This window comes from Barbus barbus (assembly GCF_936440315.1).
Source record: "Barbus barbus genome assembly, chromosome: 39".
Classification (NCBI taxonomy): Eukaryota; Metazoa; Chordata; class Actinopteri; order Cypriniformes; family Cyprinidae; genus Barbus; species Barbus barbus.
Genome location: NC_136717.1, coordinates 2,805,878 through 2,829,569, shown reverse-complemented (window position 1 = coordinate 2,829,569; position 23,692 = coordinate 2,805,878). Strand labels below are relative to the sequence as shown.

General features: G+C 37.9%; 2 protein-coding genes across 4 annotated transcripts; both read left to right on the top strand.

Moving 5' to 3' along the window:
- The first annotated feature begins 5,518 nt into the window (after positions 1-5,518).
- On the top strand, positions 5,519-18,630 carry LOC306858862 (uncharacterized protein). Its single transcript, XM_079399633.1, has 2 exons — positions 5,519-6,108; positions 15,619-18,630. Exons 1-2 carry the CDS (start codon positions 5,607-5,609, stop codon positions 17,343-17,345), a joined length of 2,229 nt encoding a protein of 742 aa, XP_079255759.1. The 5' UTR covers positions 5,519-5,606; the 3' UTR covers positions 17,346-18,630.
- Positions 18,631-20,605: 1,975 nt separating this feature from the next.
- Positions 20,606-23,027, top strand: LOC306858952 (uncharacterized protein). Of its 3 annotated transcripts, XM_079399768.1 has the most exons (7): positions 20,723-20,744; positions 20,831-20,996; positions 21,174-21,333; positions 21,413-21,457; positions 21,551-21,606; positions 21,724-21,791; positions 22,064-23,027. In XM_079399768.1, exons 3-7 carry the CDS (start codon positions 21,202-21,204, stop codon positions 22,273-22,275), a joined length of 513 nt encoding a protein of 170 aa, XP_079255894.1. In that variant the 5' UTR covers positions 20,723-20,744; positions 20,831-20,996; positions 21,174-21,201; the 3' UTR covers positions 22,276-23,027. The 3 variants fall into 3 exon arrangements, with proteins under 3 accessions (XP_079255893.1, XP_079255894.1, XP_079255892.1); XM_079399767.1 differs by having other exon boundaries at positions 20,606-20,996; XM_079399766.1 differs by lacking the exon at positions 20,831-20,996 and having other exon boundaries at positions 20,728-20,744.
- The last annotated feature ends 665 nt before the right edge of the window (positions 23,028-23,692 follow it).

Here is a 23,692-nt window from a genome sequence, read left to right as displayed (position 1 = left end):
TTCGTTGGAGTTTTACGGCAGTTGGCCTCCATATTGTTGCATTACTGCCATCACTGTCTCGCTTTGACTTAGCTACTCCATTGATCCACACATATAGGTTCGGTGCGCGCGCGCGTTTAGATCTGCGCGCGGTTTTGTTATTTTACTGTAAATCTGCTTGCGCAGTTTTGCCTCACTTTTAACGCCATACGACTGTCATCACTAACTGGCAGTGACTGAATTCGTGTCTATGATCACACAGAGCGCGGAATCAGACGCACCTGTTACTACTGTGTGGATGCGCGTTACTCACACAACAACGCTCATTACTATTAGAGAAAATATTACAATGTTACACTCATTATAATGTTCACCCCGCGTGTAAACCATATAAAATAGACTGAACGCGTTTGTATGAATTCAAACAGTTTAAATGATGAAGAGCACAAACCTTTCTTCAGCTGAAGCTCTGACGCAGACTGATGACTTCTTCTTGTAGTTTCCGGCAGGCTAGACGCAGCTATGGCGTATTGCTGCCCTCCTCTGTTCTCTAATCGCTATTTACAACTTATTTAATACTGCTTGTCTATATCTTTTTATATACTCCAATATTTCGCAGATACTCCATCAGCTTTTTCAATTTGTTCCACCTATCCAAATTCAATAAAGAACATAAATTAAAAACAGTTTCTCCAGTAGCTCCCAGTTCCCTGAACAATTTCTTCCTTTGAGGAGAGTACCTCCTGCACTGCACTAATACATGCATCACTGTTTCCTTATCTCCACATTCACACTGTCCATCAGGATGTTTACCAATCAGAGCCAGCCCACTCCTCAGCCCACAATGTCCAAACCTCAATCTAGATAAGACATCTCTTCTCTGACATCTATAATTACATCAGCCCCCCAATCAGACCCAGCCACACACCTTAGGACATTAATTATTTTCCCACATTTAAGCGAAACCATCTCAATATGCTTTTTCCATGTCATTCTTTCATCTAACCACACCCCTAAAAATTTAAAATGTTTAACTTTTCCAATAGTCGTATTATATATTTGTAACAGCTGTGTTGGCATTTTCTTCTTACATCCAAATATCATGTATTTTGTTTTTTCTGTTGATATTTTAAAGCCACAATCATCGGCCCATTCAGCTACCCTCTTTAAAGCAGTTAGAATTTTGCCAAAAATATAAGAAAGGTTCCTCCCTCGCTTCCATCATCTGCAAATAATGAAAACCGAAATTCTTTTCCCACTCTGCTAAACATACCATTAACTAGTATATTAAAAAGAACTGGGCTTATAACGCTTCCTTGAGGTGTTCCATTCTCTATCTCAAGTTCCTCTGATAATTCACTTCCCACCCTTGCCTGAATTGTCCTATTACTTAAAAAATTCTTAATCCAGTTAAACATTCTTCCTCTGATTCCCGCATCATAAAGTGCAATGAGCAACCCCTCCCTCCAAAGCATATCGTACGCTTTTTCAATGTCCAAAAACACTGCGACAACAGCTTCCTTATTAGCGATGGCTTTTTTGATGTCAATATCTATGTCTAAAACAGCATCCATTGTTGACCGCCCCTGCCTGAATCCACTCTGATATTCCACAAAATATCCGCTTTTCTCCAGTTTATCCACAAGTCTATCTGTTACCATGCGCTCCATAATTTTACATAAAACAGAGGTTAAAGCAATTGGTCTATAGGAACTAGGATTATCTGTTTTTTTTCCTGGTTTCACAATTGGAATGATTACAGCATGTTTCCACTCTTTAGGAAGACATCCACTCTCCCATACATTATTAATTAGGGCAAGAACTTTTTCTCCAAACATTTCTCCAGAATTTTTAAACAATTGATATCCCAATCCATCCCTACCAGGTGCGGTATCTTTCCCCTGAATAATAGCTTTTTGTAGTTCTTTTATTGAGAAAAATACATTAATATAATCAGAATTATCACAATCAATTAGCAATTTAGCCAAATTACCTCTTGATATTTGACTTCTTCTCCTATTTCAGTCATCTACATTTTTGGAGCTATGTACTTTTTGGAATTGCTTGACTAACATACTTGCTTTCTCTTTACTATTTACAGCTTCTTCCCCATCCATCACAATGGAGGACAGGGATTTCTGTCTGCCGATAGATACCCGTCATTCTATGAACTAGGTTCCAAATCTTTTTTAATGGCGTATCCGGTCCTAATTTATTACAAAAAGTCTTCCAACTATGCTTCTTTGCCTCCTTAATTACACGTCTAGCCTTAGCTCTAAGCTTACTTACTAAAATTATCATTCGTACAACAAATGAGACCTTATTGTAAAACATTACCAAACTGTGCTAATGGTACCCTCAGTTTCACAGACAAGGCTTAAGACCAGCCCCAGACTAAAGTGTAATTCTGAGCTTCGACTGAAAGAAACTCGCACTGACTGATCTTTAAAAATATCAGTGCCTTTGTTTTGTCTCAAGATGCACACCAGTAATGTTTTTTCTAAGGCATGTTAATGAAAATGACTTAAATGTCCTAATTGAACTATGGCCTAATCTTGGCTTACTCTAAACCCTGTCTGTGAAACCAGGCCATAAATTCTCAAACCTTTACTAGCACCAACATTAAACAGGACCGGACGTTTCCTACTAAAATCTTACTCCAGCATTAGTGAATGCAAGATTGACTAAATAAATAGTTCCAAATGAACTTGCTGGGAAGTGGTGTTTGTCAGTGTCCCAGAAGCTCTCCATCAGCAGTAAACTCATGAAGCTGCACACCATCTCTCCGCAGTCTCTGTGAACGGAAATGCTCCAAAGAGGCAGGAAAGTCAGAAAAAAATTTATTGAGGAAAGACAGAAGAACAATTGTTATAAAACATATCCAGTCATTATAAATTGCTCAGTTGAGTGAAAGCAATAGACACAGTTGAGGTCCAAAGTTTATATACACCTTGCAGTATCTGCCAAATGTTAATAATTTAAGCAGTAAGAGGGTAGATGTCACAGTTCTGTCTGTTATACTCACTCGCTAATCACGACGCACACCCACACCTGGAATCACTGAAGACTGATCACACTCACCTGCTCCTCATCACCGCTCCCCATAAAGTCACACACCGGCCAGCACTCGATGTCCGGTCTCGTTCCTGAGTAGGAGGACAGCGGCAGCCTCAGTAACTATTACGCTTTGTATACTTAACTGCTAATCTACTTACCTGCAATCTGTGCTCCTAGGATCCTTGTACTCTCAGCTCCAGCGATCCTCAAGTGTCTGCTCCTGGTTGGCGGTGTGTGCCTTCTCTGGTTTCCCGTGATCCCCACTCCGCCTGCAAAGACAAGAGACACAAGTTCAGCCACCATCGCTTCTGTCAGCTTCAGCACGTTCTTACTCACCTGCCATCTCCACAGTCTGCCTTATTGTCGATTCAATAAACTCACCATTACCATCTCTCTGTCTCTGTCCTAAAATCCGTAACAGTAGAGGGGTAGAATCATTAAAAAATTGCAATTTCTGCTCTGAAGCAGTTTATTCTGCAAGGTGTGTTTAAACTTTTGACCACATCTACATCACCTAAGAGGTGAATTACCTCAATCATCAGGGCAACGCTGTAGTAGGATGCTGGGAGATGTTCCTTCAGATTTCCTGACCACACCATCTTCACTGACACTGGGCTTTAAAAACAAATACAATTTTTACAAAAAAAATGTATTCCTACTTTACAGGGAATAAAACATAACTTTATCAATTACCCAAATACAGATAAATTTCCCAAAATCTATGAAAATTAAGAAAGGTACTTTAATAATTTTCCCTCGTCTTGCCTTGCAAGCTTCTCTCGCACATCTTCATGAAGATGTTCCTGTATTTACCACGACTGACAGAGCAAAGCTGCTATCCTCTTCCTTTGGTTTGTTACCTGTGAAATATAAGATGATTAGAGGGGGATCTGTAAATGCACAATGTATTACTTGCAAATGGAAAAGATTCAAAGCATTTAAAATCCATAGTGATAGTGAGTTAATATAGCACTTTTAGCTTGTCATGTGATCAGGGTGAGCTGAGACTTACTTCTAATATCACCTCTTCAGTGTTTCCACACTGTAACAAATCTGCACTGATCCTGCAAAATTAATAACTCCAGATAAGTACAAAAATATTACATATTACAAACACAACCAGTAATGGAACATCTCGCTCTTCAAATGCAAAAAAAACACAACAGCATTATTTCTAGAGGTGGCTGATATATTGAATATTACTCTATTATATACATTAAATATTACAAGATCGGATCTTTGAATTTTGTTTAAAGCGAAGGTGAGATATTCAAACTTTTCCTTCGTGACATTAGTTGTCATGACATCCAGTGAGCGTATGACATTAGACGTAATCGAGTGAGTTTTATTTGTATTTTGTTTATCACTTATATGGCCATTTGACTTATAGCAGTGTCCAAGTGTTTCCCATAAATTGAGTTATTTGTGGTGGTCCGTCGCTATATCAAAACGGACCGGCACAATAGATTTTCCAAAAGGAATATACTTTGTTGAAACATGAGCATTACGCGTTTCAAAATACAAATGCGGCGCAGGGGTTTTATATGAATGTATCTAGCTATGTATTATTGCTATGAATTAGGCTGCTGCTACCATCTTGTGCCCAGCAATAAACAATTACTCTACTCTCTTTTTTGAGATGAAGGGGGGAAAAAAGAAAATAGGACAAATATATCGGCCCAAAAAAATCTGCATCATATATTGGCCATCGATCGCTAGAAAAACCCATATCGGTCGACCTCTAATGCTGACACTTAAAATAATTGTTTTGCCACTTTTGCACTTATTAATGTATTTTGAATGCTTTATTTTGTGTTGATTTGTTATGCATGTTATGTAGTATGTTTATTAAAAACAAGTGTTGTTCCAGTCCGGACCGTTGACACTGATGAAAATTCAGATTTGGGCTTTTGAACGTAGACTTTGAGAACCCCTGCCATAGCCTACATGTCCATATGAATCTTAATGTACTTTGATTTTTAAATAACTACATTAATTGCAATAAGAGTAACATTTTACAGTTTGTCATGTACAGAAACTGACAATGATCATGAAACTGTAAAAAATAAAAGTGCACCATTTTTTTTATTATTATTATGTAAATATGGAAATCAAGACAAAACTACCCTTTCCATATTTACAGGCTGCAACGTTGTGTCATTTTCATTTGAGTAATAATTTTCTCGTTTTTCTCTAATCCTCAAACAGGAAGATTGTTTATGCTGATCAAATACCATGAGAGTCTCATTTTCATTCATGTGCAGATCGCTTTAAATAATTCCCTCCTCTCGCCGCTTCTCTCCAGTCCAGCGGGTGGCGCTAAAACACTTCTGATTGTTTGCCAAACACCATTAAACCTCAGAGGAAGAAGATAAGTTTCACCGCGCTCTCTGTTGTTCTGTCGGGATGCTGCCTTAAAACAAACTGCTAGAAATGTTTCTGTTAATATAAAAATACAGTTTTTGAATCAGGTCAGTAATTCTCTGTAGTATTCTCATCCTCACAGTCGTGATTAAGTGTTGAAGCAGGAATATCTGGAGGAGGATCATCTGAAACTGAGATCTGCTGAGATGATGGTGTTTGTTAAAGAAGAGAGTGAGGAGAACATGATTGAACCAGAACCCTGGAGAATAAAACACGAGGAACCAGAACCTTTGAAAATAAAACACGAGGAACCAGAACCTTTGAAAATAAAACACGAGGAACCAGAACCTTTGAAAATAAAACACGAGGAACCAGAAACCTGGAGAATAAAACATGAGGAACCAGAACCTTTGAAAATAAAACACGAGGAACCAGAAACCTGGAGAATAAAACACGAGGAACCAGAACCTTTGAAAATAAAACACGAGGAACCAGAAACCTGGAGAATAAAACACGAGGAACCAGAACCTTTGAAAGTAAAACAAGAGGAACCAGAACCTTTGAAAATAAAACACGAGGAACCAGAACCTTTGAAAATAAAACACGAGGAACCAGAAACCTGGAGAATAAAACACGAGGAACCAGAACCTTTGAAAATAAAACACGAGGAACCAGAAACCTGGAGAATAAAACACGAGGAACAAGGAGGTTGGTGTTTATTCTTAATTAATCTTTAATGACTGTTTGTGGTAAGTTACTTAAGCTAAAGCTACAAAAATAAAGATAAAAAAAATACATAAAAATTCTCCCTCGCTCGATTCTGACATTTAACAAATGCAGAAAATATGTTAAAATTTATTGATCTAAAACAGAAAAAGTTTACTCTGATTTAATGTTTGACAGTAAAGAAACAAAAGTTTTTGTGTTTTTCTGAAGTGTATGTAAATATCTGGTTTCAACTGTAGGTACACATAACTCAGAGAAAGAGAAAATATTGTTCATTTACAGATATTAGAGACGCTGCAATAATACAAAACGGGCTGAGAATCGTCAAACTTACCCTTATAGGCAATATAAGGATAATGTTAGTTTTGTGTGTCCATGTACAGTTGCCGTCATCTGTAGTCTTTGTGAGCGTTGGTCTCATCTGAAGTCTGTACAAGTGAGTTTGGATTCAGTCTGGAGCTGGTGTAATCTTGGGATGGGCATCCTGGGATAGAAACAGGAAATCAAAAGAAGAAAGTTTAGATTCTGATTCTGATTCTGATTCTTCAGTTTATATTATTCAGACAAAAGATAATTTATTTCATCACATATAACTGGAGTGCATGTTATCAGTAGGGCTGGACCAGAATATTCGAATATTCGTTTGGAGGGATGGCATTCGATTTTTCATTTTGAGATTCGAATATTCGAAAAAAAAAAAAAAAAATGTTTACATGTGACATCAATCCCTGCGAAACGGTTCTCATTCGCGCTTAAATGACTAGCCCTTGCAGCAACGCCAACATCGTGATTTACTTTATCTCAGAGAAAAGACAAAAATGCCGAAGACCTCAGTTGTGTGGGAGCACTTTAAATTGACTGAAGACAAAACAAAGGCAGTGTGTCAAATATGCGATTTGAAACTGGCCTACCACTTGCATTTAAAACATCAGGAGATTTTAATGCTGATGGAGTCCGATGACGAGGAAGAAGAACATGGAGACGGCGCAAAAAAAGAGATGGAGCAATATTTAAAAGACGCTACAAAAGTACAGTCGGGCTCGCTTGCATGGTGGAAGCAAAATAGTGACCGCTACCCTAAACTGGCATTTGCAGCCAAACACCTCCTTTGCGTTCCGGCCACTTCAACTCCGTCAGAGCGCATTTTTTCAAAAGCTGGCTAAGTTACATCGTTAACAAGACCCGAAGTTCGCTTTTGCCCGAAAATGTAGACAAGCTCATCTTTCTTGCACACAACTTGAAAAGAGTGTAGCTAAATAGGTAGCTTTACTAGCTTCAGCTTGCAACCTGATTTTATTTATTTGAAAGTTTGATTTGTAAAATTGTTCGTTTATTGAAATGTGAACTAGCTAGCCTAACATTAGCTTATTTTATTTAGCCCATTACATTTTGTTTTATTGTATAAGGGATTTTTTTTCTTTTATTTAAACACTAAATAATGCTACCTTGTCATTTATTTATTACAGTTTGTTGAACTTTAATTAATTTGTTGTTCTTTTATTTAACTAGCATACCTTTTATGGTGTCGGTGTTACTCTGCTGCTAATTTCTGATTTAAGAGTGATTTTGTTGGAAAAATGTTAGGCTACCTTATTTAAAAAAAATGTGCTGCTATTATCCGATTTGGGAGTGATTTATTTAAAAGTTTACTTTGTAAAGAATATTTTGTTTATTTTATTTAGACTATTAAAATGTTTTTATTCTATACGGGAATTCATTTAATTTTATTTAAACTGTTCGTTAATTAAAATGTGTGATTTTATTGAAAGTATGCTGCTGCCGTGTTCTTTATTTATTACAATTCGTTGAACTTCGTTAATTCATTTTTCGTTCTTTTATTTAAATAGCCTACCCTTTACGGCGCCTTACTGTGCTGCTAATTTGGGAGTTATTTGTTTGTTTGATAAATGTTGGGCTACTTTATTTAAAATATTGCTCTAACAGACCTGTTATTGTTTTGTATTATAGTGCAGTGTTCGTTCTTAAATAATATAAACCCTGCCCGGGCCGCATGTAGCGCCCGGCTTTCGGCTTGTGCTGTTCTGTCATTTATTAAAGTTTTATTCATTCTGAAAGTGTTGAGACTTGCCTGTATCCATATTACACAAAAATGCAACTTTGCACTCCCTTGCGTCCCCAGCAGTTGGATGAACGGTTCTCAACATAAAAATGCAACAGACAGACACACACAGAAAGATTCATGCCTTTATTAGAGATAAGAATATATTCAGCCCCCTCCCACCGAAGCTTCGAATATTCGATGTTGATCACTACCGAATACTCGAAGCTCAAAAAATGGTATTCGGACCAGCCCTAGTTATCAGATGTGTTGGCTAAAATATGTATTTTAATCTAATTTAAACTGTGTCTGAGCCCCAAATATTATCAGGAACGCTATTTCAATGTAAAATATCAAAAAGCTCTACTTCCTTCAGTGGATTTTGATAAATCCTTGGTGTGAGAATTTTGTGACCTCACTACAGACCAAGCCCCATATCTGCTGCTGCTGCCCCTATTTGTGCTTATTTTGCTAAATATCTGATTTAATCACAAAGTGTAATATGCACACATCCAAAAACTTTAGGCAGGGGCTCAATCACATGAAACACTTCATCTATCAGTAAACAAAAATCGGCACACTGCCACTAATTATCTCAAAAATCAATTTATTGTTAGTGTTTCATGTGATCCCTTAGTAAATGTATTATTTTATCCTCATTATTTGAGGAACAGGCAGTCTCTTTAGAATGGACTACACATGCCACAGTATAATTTGTCATTTACACTACTCTTAAATGTTTGAGTCAGTAAGATTTTATACGTCGTTTTTAAGAAGTCTCTTCTGCTCACAAAGGCTGCATTTATTTGATCAAAATGAAGTAAAAACAGTAATATTGTGAAATATTAGTATAATTTAACAACAGTTTTCTACGTGAATATATGGTGAAATGTAATTTATTTCTGTGATCTCAGCTAATTTTGATTATTCCAGTCTTCAGTGTCACATGATCCTTCAGAAATCAAACTGATGCGCTGATTTGCTGCTAAAGAAACATTTCTGATTATTATCAATGTCTTAGAAATGTTTGCTCTAACTTTTTATAATTGGTGTTTCAAATAAACACTGTACTGTTTTAAAACTTTATTCATCAAAGAATCCTGAAAAAATGAAGCAGCACAGCTGTTTTCAACACTGATCAGAAGCAAATCAGTATACTAGAATGATTTCTGAAGGATCATGTGACACTGAAGACTGGAGTAATGATGCTGAAAATACAGCTTTACCATCACAGGAATAAATTACTTCTCTAAATATATTCAAATAGAAAACTGTTATTTCCCACGGGTTAATCGTCGTGTGACAACACGGTAATACCGTGGTGGGGGGTCGTTTGAGGTTTCCCTCTTTTCCTCCGGTTTTAATAACTTGTAAAAGCTCCGTGCGCAATTTACTTTCAAATTCGCAGCAATTCAGCGTCAAGCAGTTGCTTGTTTTTAGTTCGCTTTAGTTTTCCCACTTTCCTTTAAACTCTGCAGCATATTTTGAATTTTTTAGAGGATTTGGCATATCTGAATTTAAAAGAGCGCCCTTCCCACATACATTGGAGTAAATGGATAAAAATGGCCTCATTTTACAGAAAAAACTCTAAATTTTAACCCAGTGGTGGAATATTTCATATAATTTAATGTATTTATTCACAATTTTATGATAAACAAGGATAAAAAGTCAGATACTGATTTTTTTTTTTTTTTTTTTTAGTTTTTATTTGAGAGTCTGTAATTTAGGACCTGTTTGGTTTATTATTATTATCTTTCTATCCCCTTCTTAACAAAAGTTATTGAGATTTAACTGAAAGGAGTCACTAGCGTCTCCAAGTCTACTTTTACAGTCTCCATTTTTGATTGTTAGAAGAATTGGGCATACTTGAATTTAAAAGAGAGCCCTTCCCACATACATTGGAGTAAATGGATAAAAATGGTCTCATTTGACAGAAAACACTCTAAATTTTAACCCAGTGGTGGAATATTTCATATAATTGAATGTATTTATTCACAATTCTATGATAAACAAGGATAAAAAGTCAGATATTGATTAATTAAAAAAAAAAAGTTTTTATTTGAGAGTCTGTAATTTAGGACCCGTTTGGTGTATTTCCCTGCGGAAGGTTTCTTTTGAATCATCTAGGTGGCAGTGAATAGAGAAAAAAAGAATTATCTTTCTATCACCTTCTTAACAAAAGTTATTTAGCTTTAATTGAAGAAAGGCAATGTCTTCTCTGAAGTCTCCACGTTTACTCCATAAACCCAAATTATTCAAAGTGCAAAAACAGGCTTATTACCTGTAAAATACTATTTTTACCATGTTACATTTGACAAGAGAATAAACACTTTATGACCTAACTTAACCCATGTCATGTAATATATTAACAAAATGAAAGTTCTTGTATTTTATTATACACAAAGATAATAAACTCCAAGAAAATAAATTAATGTTTTAGAGAAAAATGTGCAAAAACACAATATACAAATCTAAGATATGAAATAACTATATATAGCACATAGTAACTATATAAAGTCAACAAGTTACTATAGAAGAAAAAGAAAAAAGCACAACTTGTAGTTTTTGTTTTTTGCAAAAGTTGAAATATTGCAATTGTTGACGGAACTGCACATTATCCAGACGAGTGTCCATCAGTGTGCCATTTTCTAAAACACCAAGCACAAGGGTACATTGCACTTTGTACAGTACAATGGAGTCTTTACTTTGAGGCCTGAAAGTTTGCACAAAGCACAAATTCTCCTCCTACTTGCGGCATCTGACCCAAAGTACTCTGGACAACATTGCTCACCTGCTGCTGTGGCAGATGTGGACGGCTCCGGGGCATCTGAGGTGCTGGATTGTGTAGCCAGCTCAGACACAAGCCTCTCCCTAAATTCCTTCTGGCTGAGAGGACTTTTGTTCTGGGATTTGCAGTTGTGCTGGTGTAGAATGAAACAGTTTACTACTGAAATGTCAACAAAATGGGAAAAAAAAGTCTTGTACCATTTCTTCGTTTTGTGCAGGACATTATAGTACCCGATGAGGGCATCTGACAGATCCACACCTCCCATGTGTTTATTGTAGTCTTTCACTGCTGCTGGAATCGGGACTCTGTGCCTTTCCCATACACCTTCGGGACTCTTGATACGCCTACGCCTCATCACCGTCATATGCCTTGTGCATTGTTGAACACATAGTCACCTCTCTTGTGTCCATCCACTTTACAAAGAGAAGCTTCCCGTCTCGAAGACATCGAATGGTTCCCCTTTGGGCTCTGCGGCTGATGGCATTCGCCTTGGTTTTGGGGAAGCCCCGCCGGTTGGTCCGTATAGTGCCACACGCCAGAGTCTTCTTGGCAAGCAAGTCCATAAAAAGGCATGGGCTCGTATAGAAATTGTCCATAAAAAGCTGGTAGCCTTTGCCGAGAAGTGACAGATCCAGAAGCTGCATAACAGAATCATAACTGAGCCCTTTTCCAGTGGCCAGGGAAGATTTGCCTTCATAAACGAAGAATTTCCATGTGTAACCACAGGCAGAATCAGCCAGCACGAAGAGTTTGTAGCCCCACTTGGTCGGCTTGTCTTTCATGTACTGCTTGATGCCGATTCGCGCCCTTGAAGCCACCATCCTCTCATCCACTGCTAGCTGTCTGTCTGGATGGAAATAGGTTTTGCATGCCAAGACGATGTGCTTGATCTTGTGAAGTCTGTCGTAGGCTTCAGTCCCCACTTTTCTCGAGTTGTCTCGATCATCCTCAGGATTGCTAAGATGCAGGTTCCAAGAAATGGCCTGAAATCTGGACCTTGACATGACCGATTTTGGGAATGGTAGGCGATAAATTTCTTTACCAGACCAGTAATCGACGATGTTTTTTGCACCGAGGAGCCCCATGTAGATGACAAGGGCGATGTACTGATACAGTTTGTGTGCATTCAAAGGCAACCAAAGGAAACGTTTTCCAGCCTCCGCCCTCATTTGTGCAAAGGTGTTGGTGTTTTTCAGAATGGTGTCCACCACAGAGCCTGTAAAGAAGAGCTGAAAGAGCTGCAGAGGGGAATAGATCCTGTCCATTACAAGCTGCGCTCCTGGGTTTCTTTTTGGGAGGAAATTTGGTAGCGCTGGAACCTCGTCCTCCGCACTGCAGTCATTCCAACTTTCTGTGCCATCATCCTCAGACATCGCACTTGCTGACCTTTTTGTCCCCTGTACATGAGACCTCCCTCTGGTTTGCTTGCTGGCAGTTCCAGCTCTTTGTGGCCTCACAGAATCACCAACAGAGGATGTGGGGGTCTTGGAGGTATGAGGTGGGGAAACAACATCCTTGCTGCTGGTGCATGGCAAATCTCAATAATATCTCAATAAATTAGAATGTCGTGGAAAGTTAATTTCAGTAATTCAACTCAAATTGTGAAACTCGTGTATTAAATAAATTCAATGCACACAGACTGAAGTAGTTTAAGTCTTTGGTTCTTTTAATTGTAATGATTTAGGCTCACATTTAACAAAAACCCACCAATTCACTCTCAACAAATTTGAATATTTCATAAGACCAATAAAAAATTTTTTTTTAGTGAATTGTTGGCATTCTGGAAAGTATGTTCATTTTTTTCCGCCGTCGATCCGCGATGAAACAGGCCGTCCAATCAGATTTGAGCTTGGCTCACGTGCCTGGAGCTACTGATGCACAAAAGGGAGAAAACCACTGAATTATATGATTTGTAGAGCACCGTCCGTTTTATTCCACGTGCACGAGTGATTAGTCAGAGCGCGTTCACTCAAGATCTTTTGGCCTTCCATATAAATAATAATAATAGTAGAGAAACACTTTTCTACACGTGAAATATGAAAGCAAATATGGCATATGATTATAAAGATATATTCTGTATGTTTTTATAACAATAAAGGATGTTTATGACAAGCAGGTACAATTCAGTCTATTATAAAACATACAAAGAGTGCATGTCTACCTATTATATCAAAATCCATTTTAGATCACAATCAGAAGTTATTACAATCACTCTATGAAGGTTCAAAGGGGTCATATAATACGATTTCACTTTTTTAACTTTTGTTAGTGTGTAATGTAGCTGTGTGAGCATAAACAACATCTGCAAAGTTACGAAGCTCAAAGTTCAATGCAAAGGGAGAAATGGTCTTTTACAGAATTAGCATAGCATCGCCTACAGCCAACAAAATAATTCTGGGTTACTGACATCATAAACCTAGATAAACCCAGCCCCTGGGAACATGCAACGAAGGGGGCGAGGCCCTGCTGTGCTGCTTTAGAGAAGAGGAAGAAAACTAGGGCTGCACGTTAACTTCCTCTGTAAGCGATTTTAAAACATAAGACAGCACCTAGATTTGAAGACTACAATAACATTTCACTTCTGTTAATAGAATTTTAGTAGGCTACTATGAGATAGCTAATTTTTATATAATTCAGATGGGCTACCTGTTATTTTATGATCAAAAAGTGTATATTTTTTAAATGTGATTGTTGGTACATTTTACCAGTACTATAATTTCAAAACAAAAATTTAAATAATTAAATATATATATATATATATTTTTTTTCTCAAAGCAAGATTTGGTTTTCAAAAAGCCTTTTTCCAAAAGGTACGTCTTATATGATATGGCACCCAAATCCGGAGTCATGGAGCCTTCATGTCTGGCCGCTCGACAGAGCTTGCCAGTAACAGATGCACTTCCTCAGCGTGTGCTGAACACTATCTCTGAGGCTAGGGCTCCTTCCACGAGGCGTCTTTACGCACATAAATGGAGAGTTTTTTCAAGTTGGTGCGTATCACGGGGCGAAAACCCAATCAACTGCCCAATACCAATAATTCTTGTCTTCCTCCAAGAGCGATTTGATAGTGGTCGTATACCATCCACATTGAAAATGTATGTGGCCGCTATAACAGCCTTTCACGCGCACATCGAAAATCGACCGATCGGCAGAAATGAACTGATCATACGATTTTTAAAAGGAGCAAGAAGGCTGAACCCTCCTCGCCCTTCTACTCTACCCACTTGGGACTTGGCGCTTGTGCCCGATGCTCTCACTGGACCCCCGTTCAAGCCCATACAATCAGCGAACTTGCGAGCGCTCTCTCTCAAGACAGCGCTCCTGCTCGCGCTGGCCTCTGTTAAGCAATTTGCAGACCTACAGGCGCTTTCAATTGACGACTCGTTTATTGAATTCGGGCCAGGTGATTGCAGACTCACCTTGAAGCCTAGAAAAGGATATGTGCCTAAAGTGCTTTCGACTCCATTTAAAGCGCAGGTCATAACACTATCTGCTTTCCGCTTAATACACTGCTGTGCCCTGTACATGCGGTGCACACTTATATCGAGCGCTCTAGACAGTTCAGACTCGGAGCAGCTATTTGTATGTTTTGGTGGACGCACAAAACGACTGCCTGTGTCCAAGCAAAGGCTGTCACACTGGATCGTCGACGAAATTGCTTTGGCTTACAGCTCTAAGGGCGCGGAATGTTGTATAGGGTGTCGGGGCCACTCGACTCGCGTCATCCTGGGCCTGGGCAAATGGCATGTCTATTCAGGACATTTGTACGGCAGCAGGCTGGTCGTCACCCAGCAATTTCGCGAGGTTTTATAACCTAGATGTGTCATCGCTTGCCTCACATGTGCTGTCAGTGCGAGCAGCGCACACGCCTACTCAGCCTCCGCTATGATCTGAGATGTGTATCAGTGGTTTCTACTAGGTCGTATACACCTTGTATTGACGCACCACCAATTCAATGCGGTCCCTAACCATTTATCACAATGTTTTGATATAGTTCACCACGTCTTTTAGGACTTGATCACCATCATACACTGCTTATTGAGCACCGCTACGACCGTGCATAATAACACATGATTTAATTGAAATGAAACACTTTAAACTAATCTATGTCTGAAAGCGCCGAAGCCGCTGCCATTTCACATTCTCTGTTTGGTGTGACGTGGCATCGTGTAGTTGCCGTGCCCCCCCTGACTTTTACATGGTTTTGACTAGGTCCTGTAGACCTGAGCTGTGTTTACTAAGAGCGCCAATATCATTGCCGCTCTCATTACGGCTCCGAATGGGAAACTTATTGGGTTGTAAATGTTAAACAATTGTATCCTGACAATAATAAAAAATAGGCTAAGAAATAAGATTTTTGCACAACATTTTATTTTCTCTGTGATACTTTTTCATACGGTGTTAAATTTAATCATAAACAAATTTTGTGTCTTAAGATAATTAATATAAGTTCAAGTCGAAGTTAATAAATTCAAGACTCTTGACAAGTCCCGTGACAAGCCGAATGAAGCTCGTTGATGCCCCGCCCCCTAATAATTTTAATAATCGTTAGATTAATCAACGATCAAAACAATAATTTGTTTCAGCCCTAGTAATGTTTTCCTTTTCCCAAATGTCCCAATTGGTTCTTATTTATTCATTTTAGGCCTGATGAAAGTGAAAGAAGGACAAGATCTGAATGAGGTGGAGGAGGAGCATCAGTGTCATGATGTCAAGGGAGAAAAATCAGTGAGCTGCAGCATTCAAATAACAGACGTCAAAAGGCCTTTCAGCAGCTCTCAGTGTGGGAAGTCATTTACAAATAAAACAAGCCTGAAAAATCACAAGAGAATTCATACTGGGATAAAGCCTTTCAGCTGCTCCGAGTGTGGAAAGAGTTTTACAAAGAAAAGCCAACTTAAGGATCATATGCATATTCACTCTTCAGAAAAACCTTTCAGCTGCTCTCAGTGTGGAAAGTCTTTCACACGTAAAGCAACCCTTGAGAATCACATGTTAATTCATGCTGGAATAAAGCCTTTTTCCTGCTCTGAGTGCGGAAAGAGTTTTACAAAGAAAAGTCAACTTAAGGGTCATTTAAATATTCACCTGCCAGAAAACCCTTTCAGCTGCTCTCAGTGTGGAAAGAGCTTGACATGTAAAGCAAGCCTTGAGAATCACATGTTAATTCATGCTGGAATAAAGCCTTTCAGCTGCTCTGAGTGTGGGAAGTCATTCTCAAATAAAACAAACCTTGAGGATCACATGTTAATTCATACTGGAATAAAGCCTTTCAGCTGCACTCAGTGTGGAAAGAGTTTCATACGTAAAACAAACCTTGAGAATCACATGTCAATTCATACTGGAATAAAGCCTTTTACCTGCTCTGAGTGTGGAAAGAGTTTTACACAGAAAAGGCAACTTAAGGATCATTTGGTAACTCACTCTTCAGAAAAGCCTTTCAGCTGCTCTCAGTGTGGAAACACTTTCACACGTAAAGGAAACCTTAAGAATCACATGTTAATTCATGCTGGAATAAAACCTTTTTCCTGCTCTGAGTGTGGAAAGAGTTTTACAGAGAAAATTCAACTTAAGGGTCATTTGCTTATTCACTCCCCAGAAAACCTTTTCAGCTGCTCTCAGTGTGGAAACACTTTCACACGTAAAGCAAGCCTTGAGAATCACATGTTAATTCATGCTGGAATAAAGCCTTTTACCTGCTCTGAGTGTGGAAAGAGTTTTACCAGGAAAAGTCATCTTAAGGATCATTTGCTAACTCACTCTTCAGAAAACTCTTTCAGCTGCTCTCAGTGTGGAAAGAGTTTCATACGTAAAACAAACCTTAAAACTCACATGTTAATTCATACTGGGATAAAGTCTTTCAGCTGCTCTCAGTGTGGAAAGAGTTTTACAAAGAAAAGTCATCTTAAGGATCATTTGGTAACTCACTCTTCAGAAAAGCCTTTCAGCTGCGCTCAGTGTGGAAAGTATTTTGCTCGTAAAGCAAGCCTTGAGAATCACATGTTAATTCATGCTGGGATAAAGCCTTTCAGCTGCTCTCAGTGCGGAAACACTTTCACACGTAAAGGATACCTTCAGAATCACATGTTAGTTCATGCTGGAATAAAGCCTTTTACCTGCTCTGAGTGTGGAAAGAGTTTTACCAGGAAAAGTCATCTTAAGGATCATTTGCTAACCCACTCTTCAGAAAAGCCTTTCAGCTGCTCTCAGTGTGGAAAGAGTTTCATACGTAAAACAAACCTTAAATCTCACATGTTAATTCATACTGGGATAAAGTCTTTCAGCTGCTCTGATTGTGGAAAGAGTTTTACACAGAAAAGGCAACTTAAGGATCATTTGGTAACTCACTCTTCAAAAAAGCCTTTCAGCTGATCTCAGTGTGGATAAAGTTTACATTTACATTTCAATTCCTGCTGTCTTTTGATTAATTTCTTTATGAAATTCTTCATCCACACAGGTGGTTTTGTCCTGAGCAGTCGTTAGTGGATTTCATGAGTTGAACTGAGCGAAGCAGTGTAGCATCTGCGTAAGCTCATTGATGATTGATTACACTTTGAGACTCTTTTAGCCTTTTTACATTTGCATATAAATTACCGACCTGGCCTCACCGTCTACATTTATATGGGTGCTAATTTTCCAGTGGTTTTTCCCCACTATCAAAACGATGCTAAGCAGGTCACCTATCTGATCTCCCTATCAAACTTCAAACACACTCCGAAGAGGAGTGAATGACCCCCGTGCCAGGCACCAACGGTGTGCACCAATCACACACATACACATAAAGACATTTTCTTTATTTAGGCCATAATTAAGCAGTTATAAATGTATCTGGTATATGCATGTGTTGTATGTATATTCCCCTATTATATTAACCTAGTCACAACCCTTTACTTGTATTAGTTAGACTTTAAACGCCTATATGGAAGTGTATGAGTGTATCTCTGCTTTAAAATCTTCTAGAGGTGTCTTTCTTGGTATCAAATTGATATTTTTATTCCTCGAACAATGATGTACACTATGTGATCATGAAATGCATCATACAACTTTTACTATGCTTTGAAGTAAAACTGCACTGACTCTCCAGACCAGCAATAAAAATGCAAATGGACAATAAACGGAGACAAAGAAAGTTTCTCCTCTGATTGGCCACTCCACCCAAAAGGTGGGTGCAGCTATGAACGATCAAAAGTTCCGAACTCAGACTAGTCGTCGCTCAGAACTCTTCTTCTTGGGACGGACACGCTCCAGAACTCTCCTCTTGAGTTTAACCTTCTGGCAGTTTTACCTTCAAGTAACTTTGTGGACTCGCCGTGGACTTTGCTATGTTTAGAAGAACCAAAGGAAAATCTTCAGCTCACTCCTAAAGAAATCATCAAGAACCTCTTGTCTACCGCATCAGGACTCTTGTTCAGCAACAAAAACAATGCAAGTAACCGTTTACAACTATTTAGATGCGTGTTTAAGTTTGAACCACTTTGAAGGTGAATTTTGATTCTCTGATGATTCTCATTAGGTTGTGGTTAATTGATGTGAAATACTGAGATTGTTTTGCTCTTCTCTCTCTCTTCCTTACTTTCCTTCATTCTGTATATGTTTTGATTAGTTTAGTTGTATGTTCGCTGTAGTCCCATGTATTAAATCCCTTATATTCACAATTGATTGTCTCTGTGTCCTGCTCACGATTCGAATCACTGAATGCTGCTCCTTGCTACGTGCTAAACTACTGCTAGTACTGTATAAGTAGGAAAGCTATTGTTCCTTGGCCAGAAAAGTAATCTTTCCTAGAATTGATAAATAATTATACTGTCTGCTCGGTGGACGGACAGATCAAATAATTGTAATATCGATTCTGCTACAGTTAATTGTAAGATCTAATCTAAATATTTATAATTAATTATAACCAGTTATAATTAATTATAAATATTCCCCTTTTGAGCTAATTTGCTACGGCAGGTTTAATGAAATGTTGCTCACCTCACATTATCAGTCCATCATGCACTGATAACTCATCATGGATTAAGAAGAATGATGACAGCTGGATCAACATCCTTCCTGTTGTGTGTCCATCCCTTCAGTATTTGCGTTCAAAGCAAACTCAGGATTCAGAAGCTGTTGAGAAGTCCTCTATGGACAGTGTAGGTGATCCTGGGATGATTGCTGAGACCATTTCAGGTTTCTGAAATTCCTCAACCATTACTGGTAAGGGCGTTCTTGATAAGCAATCTTGCAGCTGGATTCTGAGCTCCAGGGCGGTACACACACCTGCTTGAAATACACAGCAGCTGGGCTCTCATTCCAGCATGTCTAATTCCTTTCGTACCCAGCAACGTGGTTAGTGCTTTGTAGTCCATTCATAGTAAAAAAGTGATGCCCCCACTTGATGTCAAGTGATTTCTCAAATTTTCTACAGTTTCCACACAGGCTAATGACTCTGTCCACAGTGGAGTATTTTGTTTCAGCCGCATTGAGCGTTTCGGCACCATCTGCATGGAGTTGTCAAATCCTTGCGAAGACCATAGTTGGATGCATCAGCTGTCACAACAGTTGAAAGAGCAGGAACTGGGTTCTCCACCAGCTCTGCTTTCACTTGATTAAAACATTTGTTGCTTCTGCAGCCTTTTCAAACAAATCATATTTCCCACAAGACCACGCAGTGGCTCCACTTACATTTACATGTAGACATTTAGGAGATGCTTTTTTCCAAAGCGACTTACAAATGAGGACAATGGTAGCAATCAAAATCAACAAAAGAGCAATGATACACAAGTGCTATAACAAGTCTCCGTTAGCTTAATGCAGTACATGTAGCAAGGAATTAAGTTATATAATAAAAAGAAAAAGGGTTATTGTTAGAATACTGTTGACTTCTGTGTGCTGTGGTGTGCTTTTTTCTCTCTTTCTGTGTTGTTCTGTGTGTTACCAGCTGCTCAACCAGGTGCTGAGGAGAGAAAGGTGATCGCTTGCTCCTGTGCAGAGGCTGCAAACTCAAATGCCTGCCACATTTTCCAGAGTGTTGTTCCTCTTGCCTGCCCTGGGGTGTATTCCAGAAAGCAGGTTATGTGACATACCCGGGTAAGTTTGAGGATAAGCGAGCAGATAACCTCGCCTTTCGGTTCCAAAATCGGAAGTAACTTTCAGGGTATGTAATTAACCATAGCAACTTGCTCTCTGAAGATAACCTGCTCCGGAGCAGGTTATGTTCAAGGGTTAGTTTGTTTCAGAGAGGTCACACAGCATGGCGTGCCCTTTTGATGACGATCCTGTGGATGTAGAAGCACAGATGATACCAAGTTTTTTGCACCGCGAGAGGGTGGACAGTCTGTGAAACCTCAGTGATAAAACTCATGGATTCGTATGGCGATTTATTCACAGGAGGTCTGTGATCCTACGAACCCAGAAATGCACTGCTCATGTGGCCAGATTGCCTGCTGTAAATAAAATAAATTTTACTTACAAATTTATTCTTATTATTGTGTAAAATGTATTTATAAATACTTATGTAAAATGTATTCTTATTATTCTAAGCATATTTTATAATATATAATCCTATTTATTATTTGATTATTTAAATCTCCTCTTTAAAAGAGACAGGGGTAGCTGCAGCTTGGAGTAATGGGCGTGTCGAAAGGTAAGGGGCGTGTCGAAAGGTTTCTCATTGGTGAAAGGAGTTTCCTCCCGGCTACTGCGATGGCCAATCAGTAGTAACCATACTTATATACGTCCTTTCCTTTTGCTAAAAAAAATCCTTTAGACTGAAAGAAGATGGCGGAGGTAATGCATGTATACCATATCATAATTTGTTGTTTTCTTTGCGTTAGATCTTTCAGATTTGGTAATTATTTAATTTTTATTGACAGACACATATTACAGTGAGACGAAGCAATGACTGCGTTTGCATTGAAGACTTCAGAGTCGGCAATTTATATCGATGTCCGTTTTGTGCAATCAGAGTTTTTAGACCTGAAATACACAAGATACATAGTCATTTGCAATGCCACAGACTTCTCGCGGTTCGTCATGAACGTAAGTATAAGTTCAGTTGTGATATGCATGCCTGTTACCTTACAGATAACTTAAGGTTATAGATAATAATGTGAACGGTGATGTTACATATCATAATTGGAAACTTATGTCAAACATGTTTTGCTTTATATGAATTTTCCTATTTTAAATGTTCTTTTTTGTTTATTATTCTTATAGATTTGATCATCTTTGACTGCCACTTGGAATGCAGAAAAAGCAAGCACTTTTGCTTCCACTGCTTGCTTACTTTTTTCCATTTCTTGATTTGCTTGCAAACCTAATCCAGGAGATTCCAATGCAGCATTTCTCCAATAATTTTGGAGTCTTTGTGCTCATGGTGAGTTTGGACAGTAACATCAGTTTAATTTAGAAACCAAAAAAAAAAAAGGCCTAAACAAGTAGCCTTTGAATTTCAGTATGGCCTGTACATTTCTCTGGGGGTGGCTTTTGACTTTTCAGAGGTGAGTCTTCAGATCGTTGTTCAACACATTTGTTTTGCAAGCCAGTATAAAAACATAATTTTAAACATTGTAGTATTTTTTTTTTTTTTCAAGGCTAACATGTCAAGAATAAGGAAATGGTGGTGTGTACTGCTACTTGAAGACTCAGGGTAAATTATAATTCTAATATAAATTTAAAGTAATGACATTTTTGCATTTTGTAATTTCTTTCTTTCTTTCTTTCTTTCTTTCTTTCTCTCTCTCTCTCTCTCTCTCTCTCTCTCTAGGTCTCCTACAGATTGGAAAAGGGACAGGAAAGATGCTGAGGTTGAAGGCCCATGTGAAGTCAAAACTGGTATGTTAAACAGTTTGAAATATAACTTAAAAATATTTAATAAAGTCACATTCTTCTTGATGTTGTTTATGAAGGAGACAAAGCCGTTCACACTCTGTCACTAGTGTGCAAAAAGTTTAATGAAACAGTCCACCATCCAGGTTTTCTTAAAAAAGCTCACTTTGCCTGGCTGGACAGTATGTAGAAGTATTACTTTATGAAATGAACAAGTTAAGCTAATATCTTAAATAAATTTTTTGCATTAAAAATATATTTTTTCTTTTATCTTGTAGGTATCGTTGACTGGAAGTCAGTCAATCCGGATGTGAGGGAGGAATATAGGGTGGAGTTTAAGCTCACCAGGTGTGATGCCTGTGGATTCCTCAACAAAAACACCACTGGATATTGCGGCAGTGGAAAGAAGGGGGTCTTCACTGCGTTCTATTCAGACAAAGAGTTTGATGGCTTCTGTTCTATGGACTGCTACTACAGTATGAATCAGTGAAGGAATGAGTTTTGACTTGGAACACAAGCCTTTGATGACAAATTCAATTGACGTTTCAAAAAATTATTGACATGACAACAAAATAAATGTTTTTTGGATAAAATGGTGTTCGTTTTTACTTCATTTTATAATTATATGGTGAGTGTTTGATCAAACATATGTATATGTATGCCTTTATACAGCAACATTTGCTGTACCATTATTATAAAAATAACATTTTATTTTAGTTTGTATGTACTTAAAATGAAAGTACAAAACTAGTATGACTTTAATAGTGTCAGGAGACATTTTTATCTTTAAAATAATTTGTTTTTAATGATTTTATTTTATTATTTAGTTCATGTACAGACATTTCAAGTATAATGCAATAAAAAAACAAGATGAATACATTGTAAATACAGCTCAAAATGTGTAAACCAGAGAATAACAATAACAACTGAAGTATAAAATGAACATAATACAAATAAATACAAAAATAAAAGTTCATATCAAGAGTTATAGATATTTTCAAAAACTTTTTGTTTTGTGATCTCATGTTTGAAATGGTTTCAAAGTATACTGTGAGATCAGTGTTATAAAAGGTAATATAGGAGGGTTTCTTTTAAGTTATTTTTGTCTTATGAATATAAAACTGCCAAAATAATTTAATTATGTAATTTTGTTTTTCAGAAAAATATGGGTTTTGGAAACAAAGTAAAATGTCATGAGGTTCTAAATTAAGACACATTTGTTTGTCATATCTATTTTAAAGTCAGTCCAAAAAGAAATAGAAAAAGGGCAAAACAAAAATAAATGTTCAATATCTTCAAATGTTGTGTTACAAAAAGTGCATTTATCACAAACGGTATGAATGTTTTTTAATGATTGATCCTAAAAAAGTCGCGGTGGTGATGACGTCATGTAATCCGCGCCATACAGAAGGTTTCTAAGGTAACGCACTTTTGAATGTATTCTCAATATCATTATTGCTATTTTTACAGTGAAAGAAATGTATTTGGTCTTGTATAATTATTTGTTGGCCAATAGTGATTAAGTTTATGGCTCGCTTTTGTGCGGATCAGGATGCTTTTATGCGTCCAATTGTAAAGACCTTACGGCACGCCCCATTTCCTTTCCAACCTTACGGCACGCCCCATTCCTTTCCAACCTTACGGCACGCCCCATTCCTTTCCGACCTTACGGCACGCCCCATTCCTTTCCGACCTTACGGCACGCCCATTGCTCCAGTCTGCAGTTACCTCTACTTGCTTTAAAAACAGGAAAATAGACGTGCTATAGTTTTATATAATTATACACAATATATATCTGTTTATAATACACATTCTAAAATAGTTTTACTCTTTCTGCTACCAGTTGCTGTGGTGGAGCAGTTATGAACTATTGTTCTTTTGAATATTTTCCAGCATTTCAGAAATAA

Bases quoted from the DNA above. Each gene is read 5' to 3' on its own strand.
- LOC306858862 (XM_079399633.1), top strand. From the start codon at position 5,607: ATGATGGTGTTTGTTAAAGAAGAGAGTGAGGAGAACATGATTGAACCA. The intron at 6,109-15,618 runs GTTGGTGTTTAT...TATTCATTTTAG, and splicing joins AAAACACGAGGAACAAGGAG to GCCTGATGAAAGTGAAAGAA.
- LOC306858952 (XM_079399767.1), top strand. From the start codon at position 21,202: ATGCAGAAAAAGCAAGCACTTTTGCTTCCACTGCTTGCTTACTTTTTT. The intron at 21,334-21,412 runs GTGAGTTTGGAC...TTTGAATTTCAG, and splicing joins TTGGAGTCTTTGTGCTCATG to TATGGCCTGTACATTTCTCT. The intron at 21,607-21,723 runs GTAAATTATAAT...CTCTCTCTCTAG, and splicing joins CTGCTACTTGAAGACTCAGG to GTCTCCTACAGATTGGAAAA.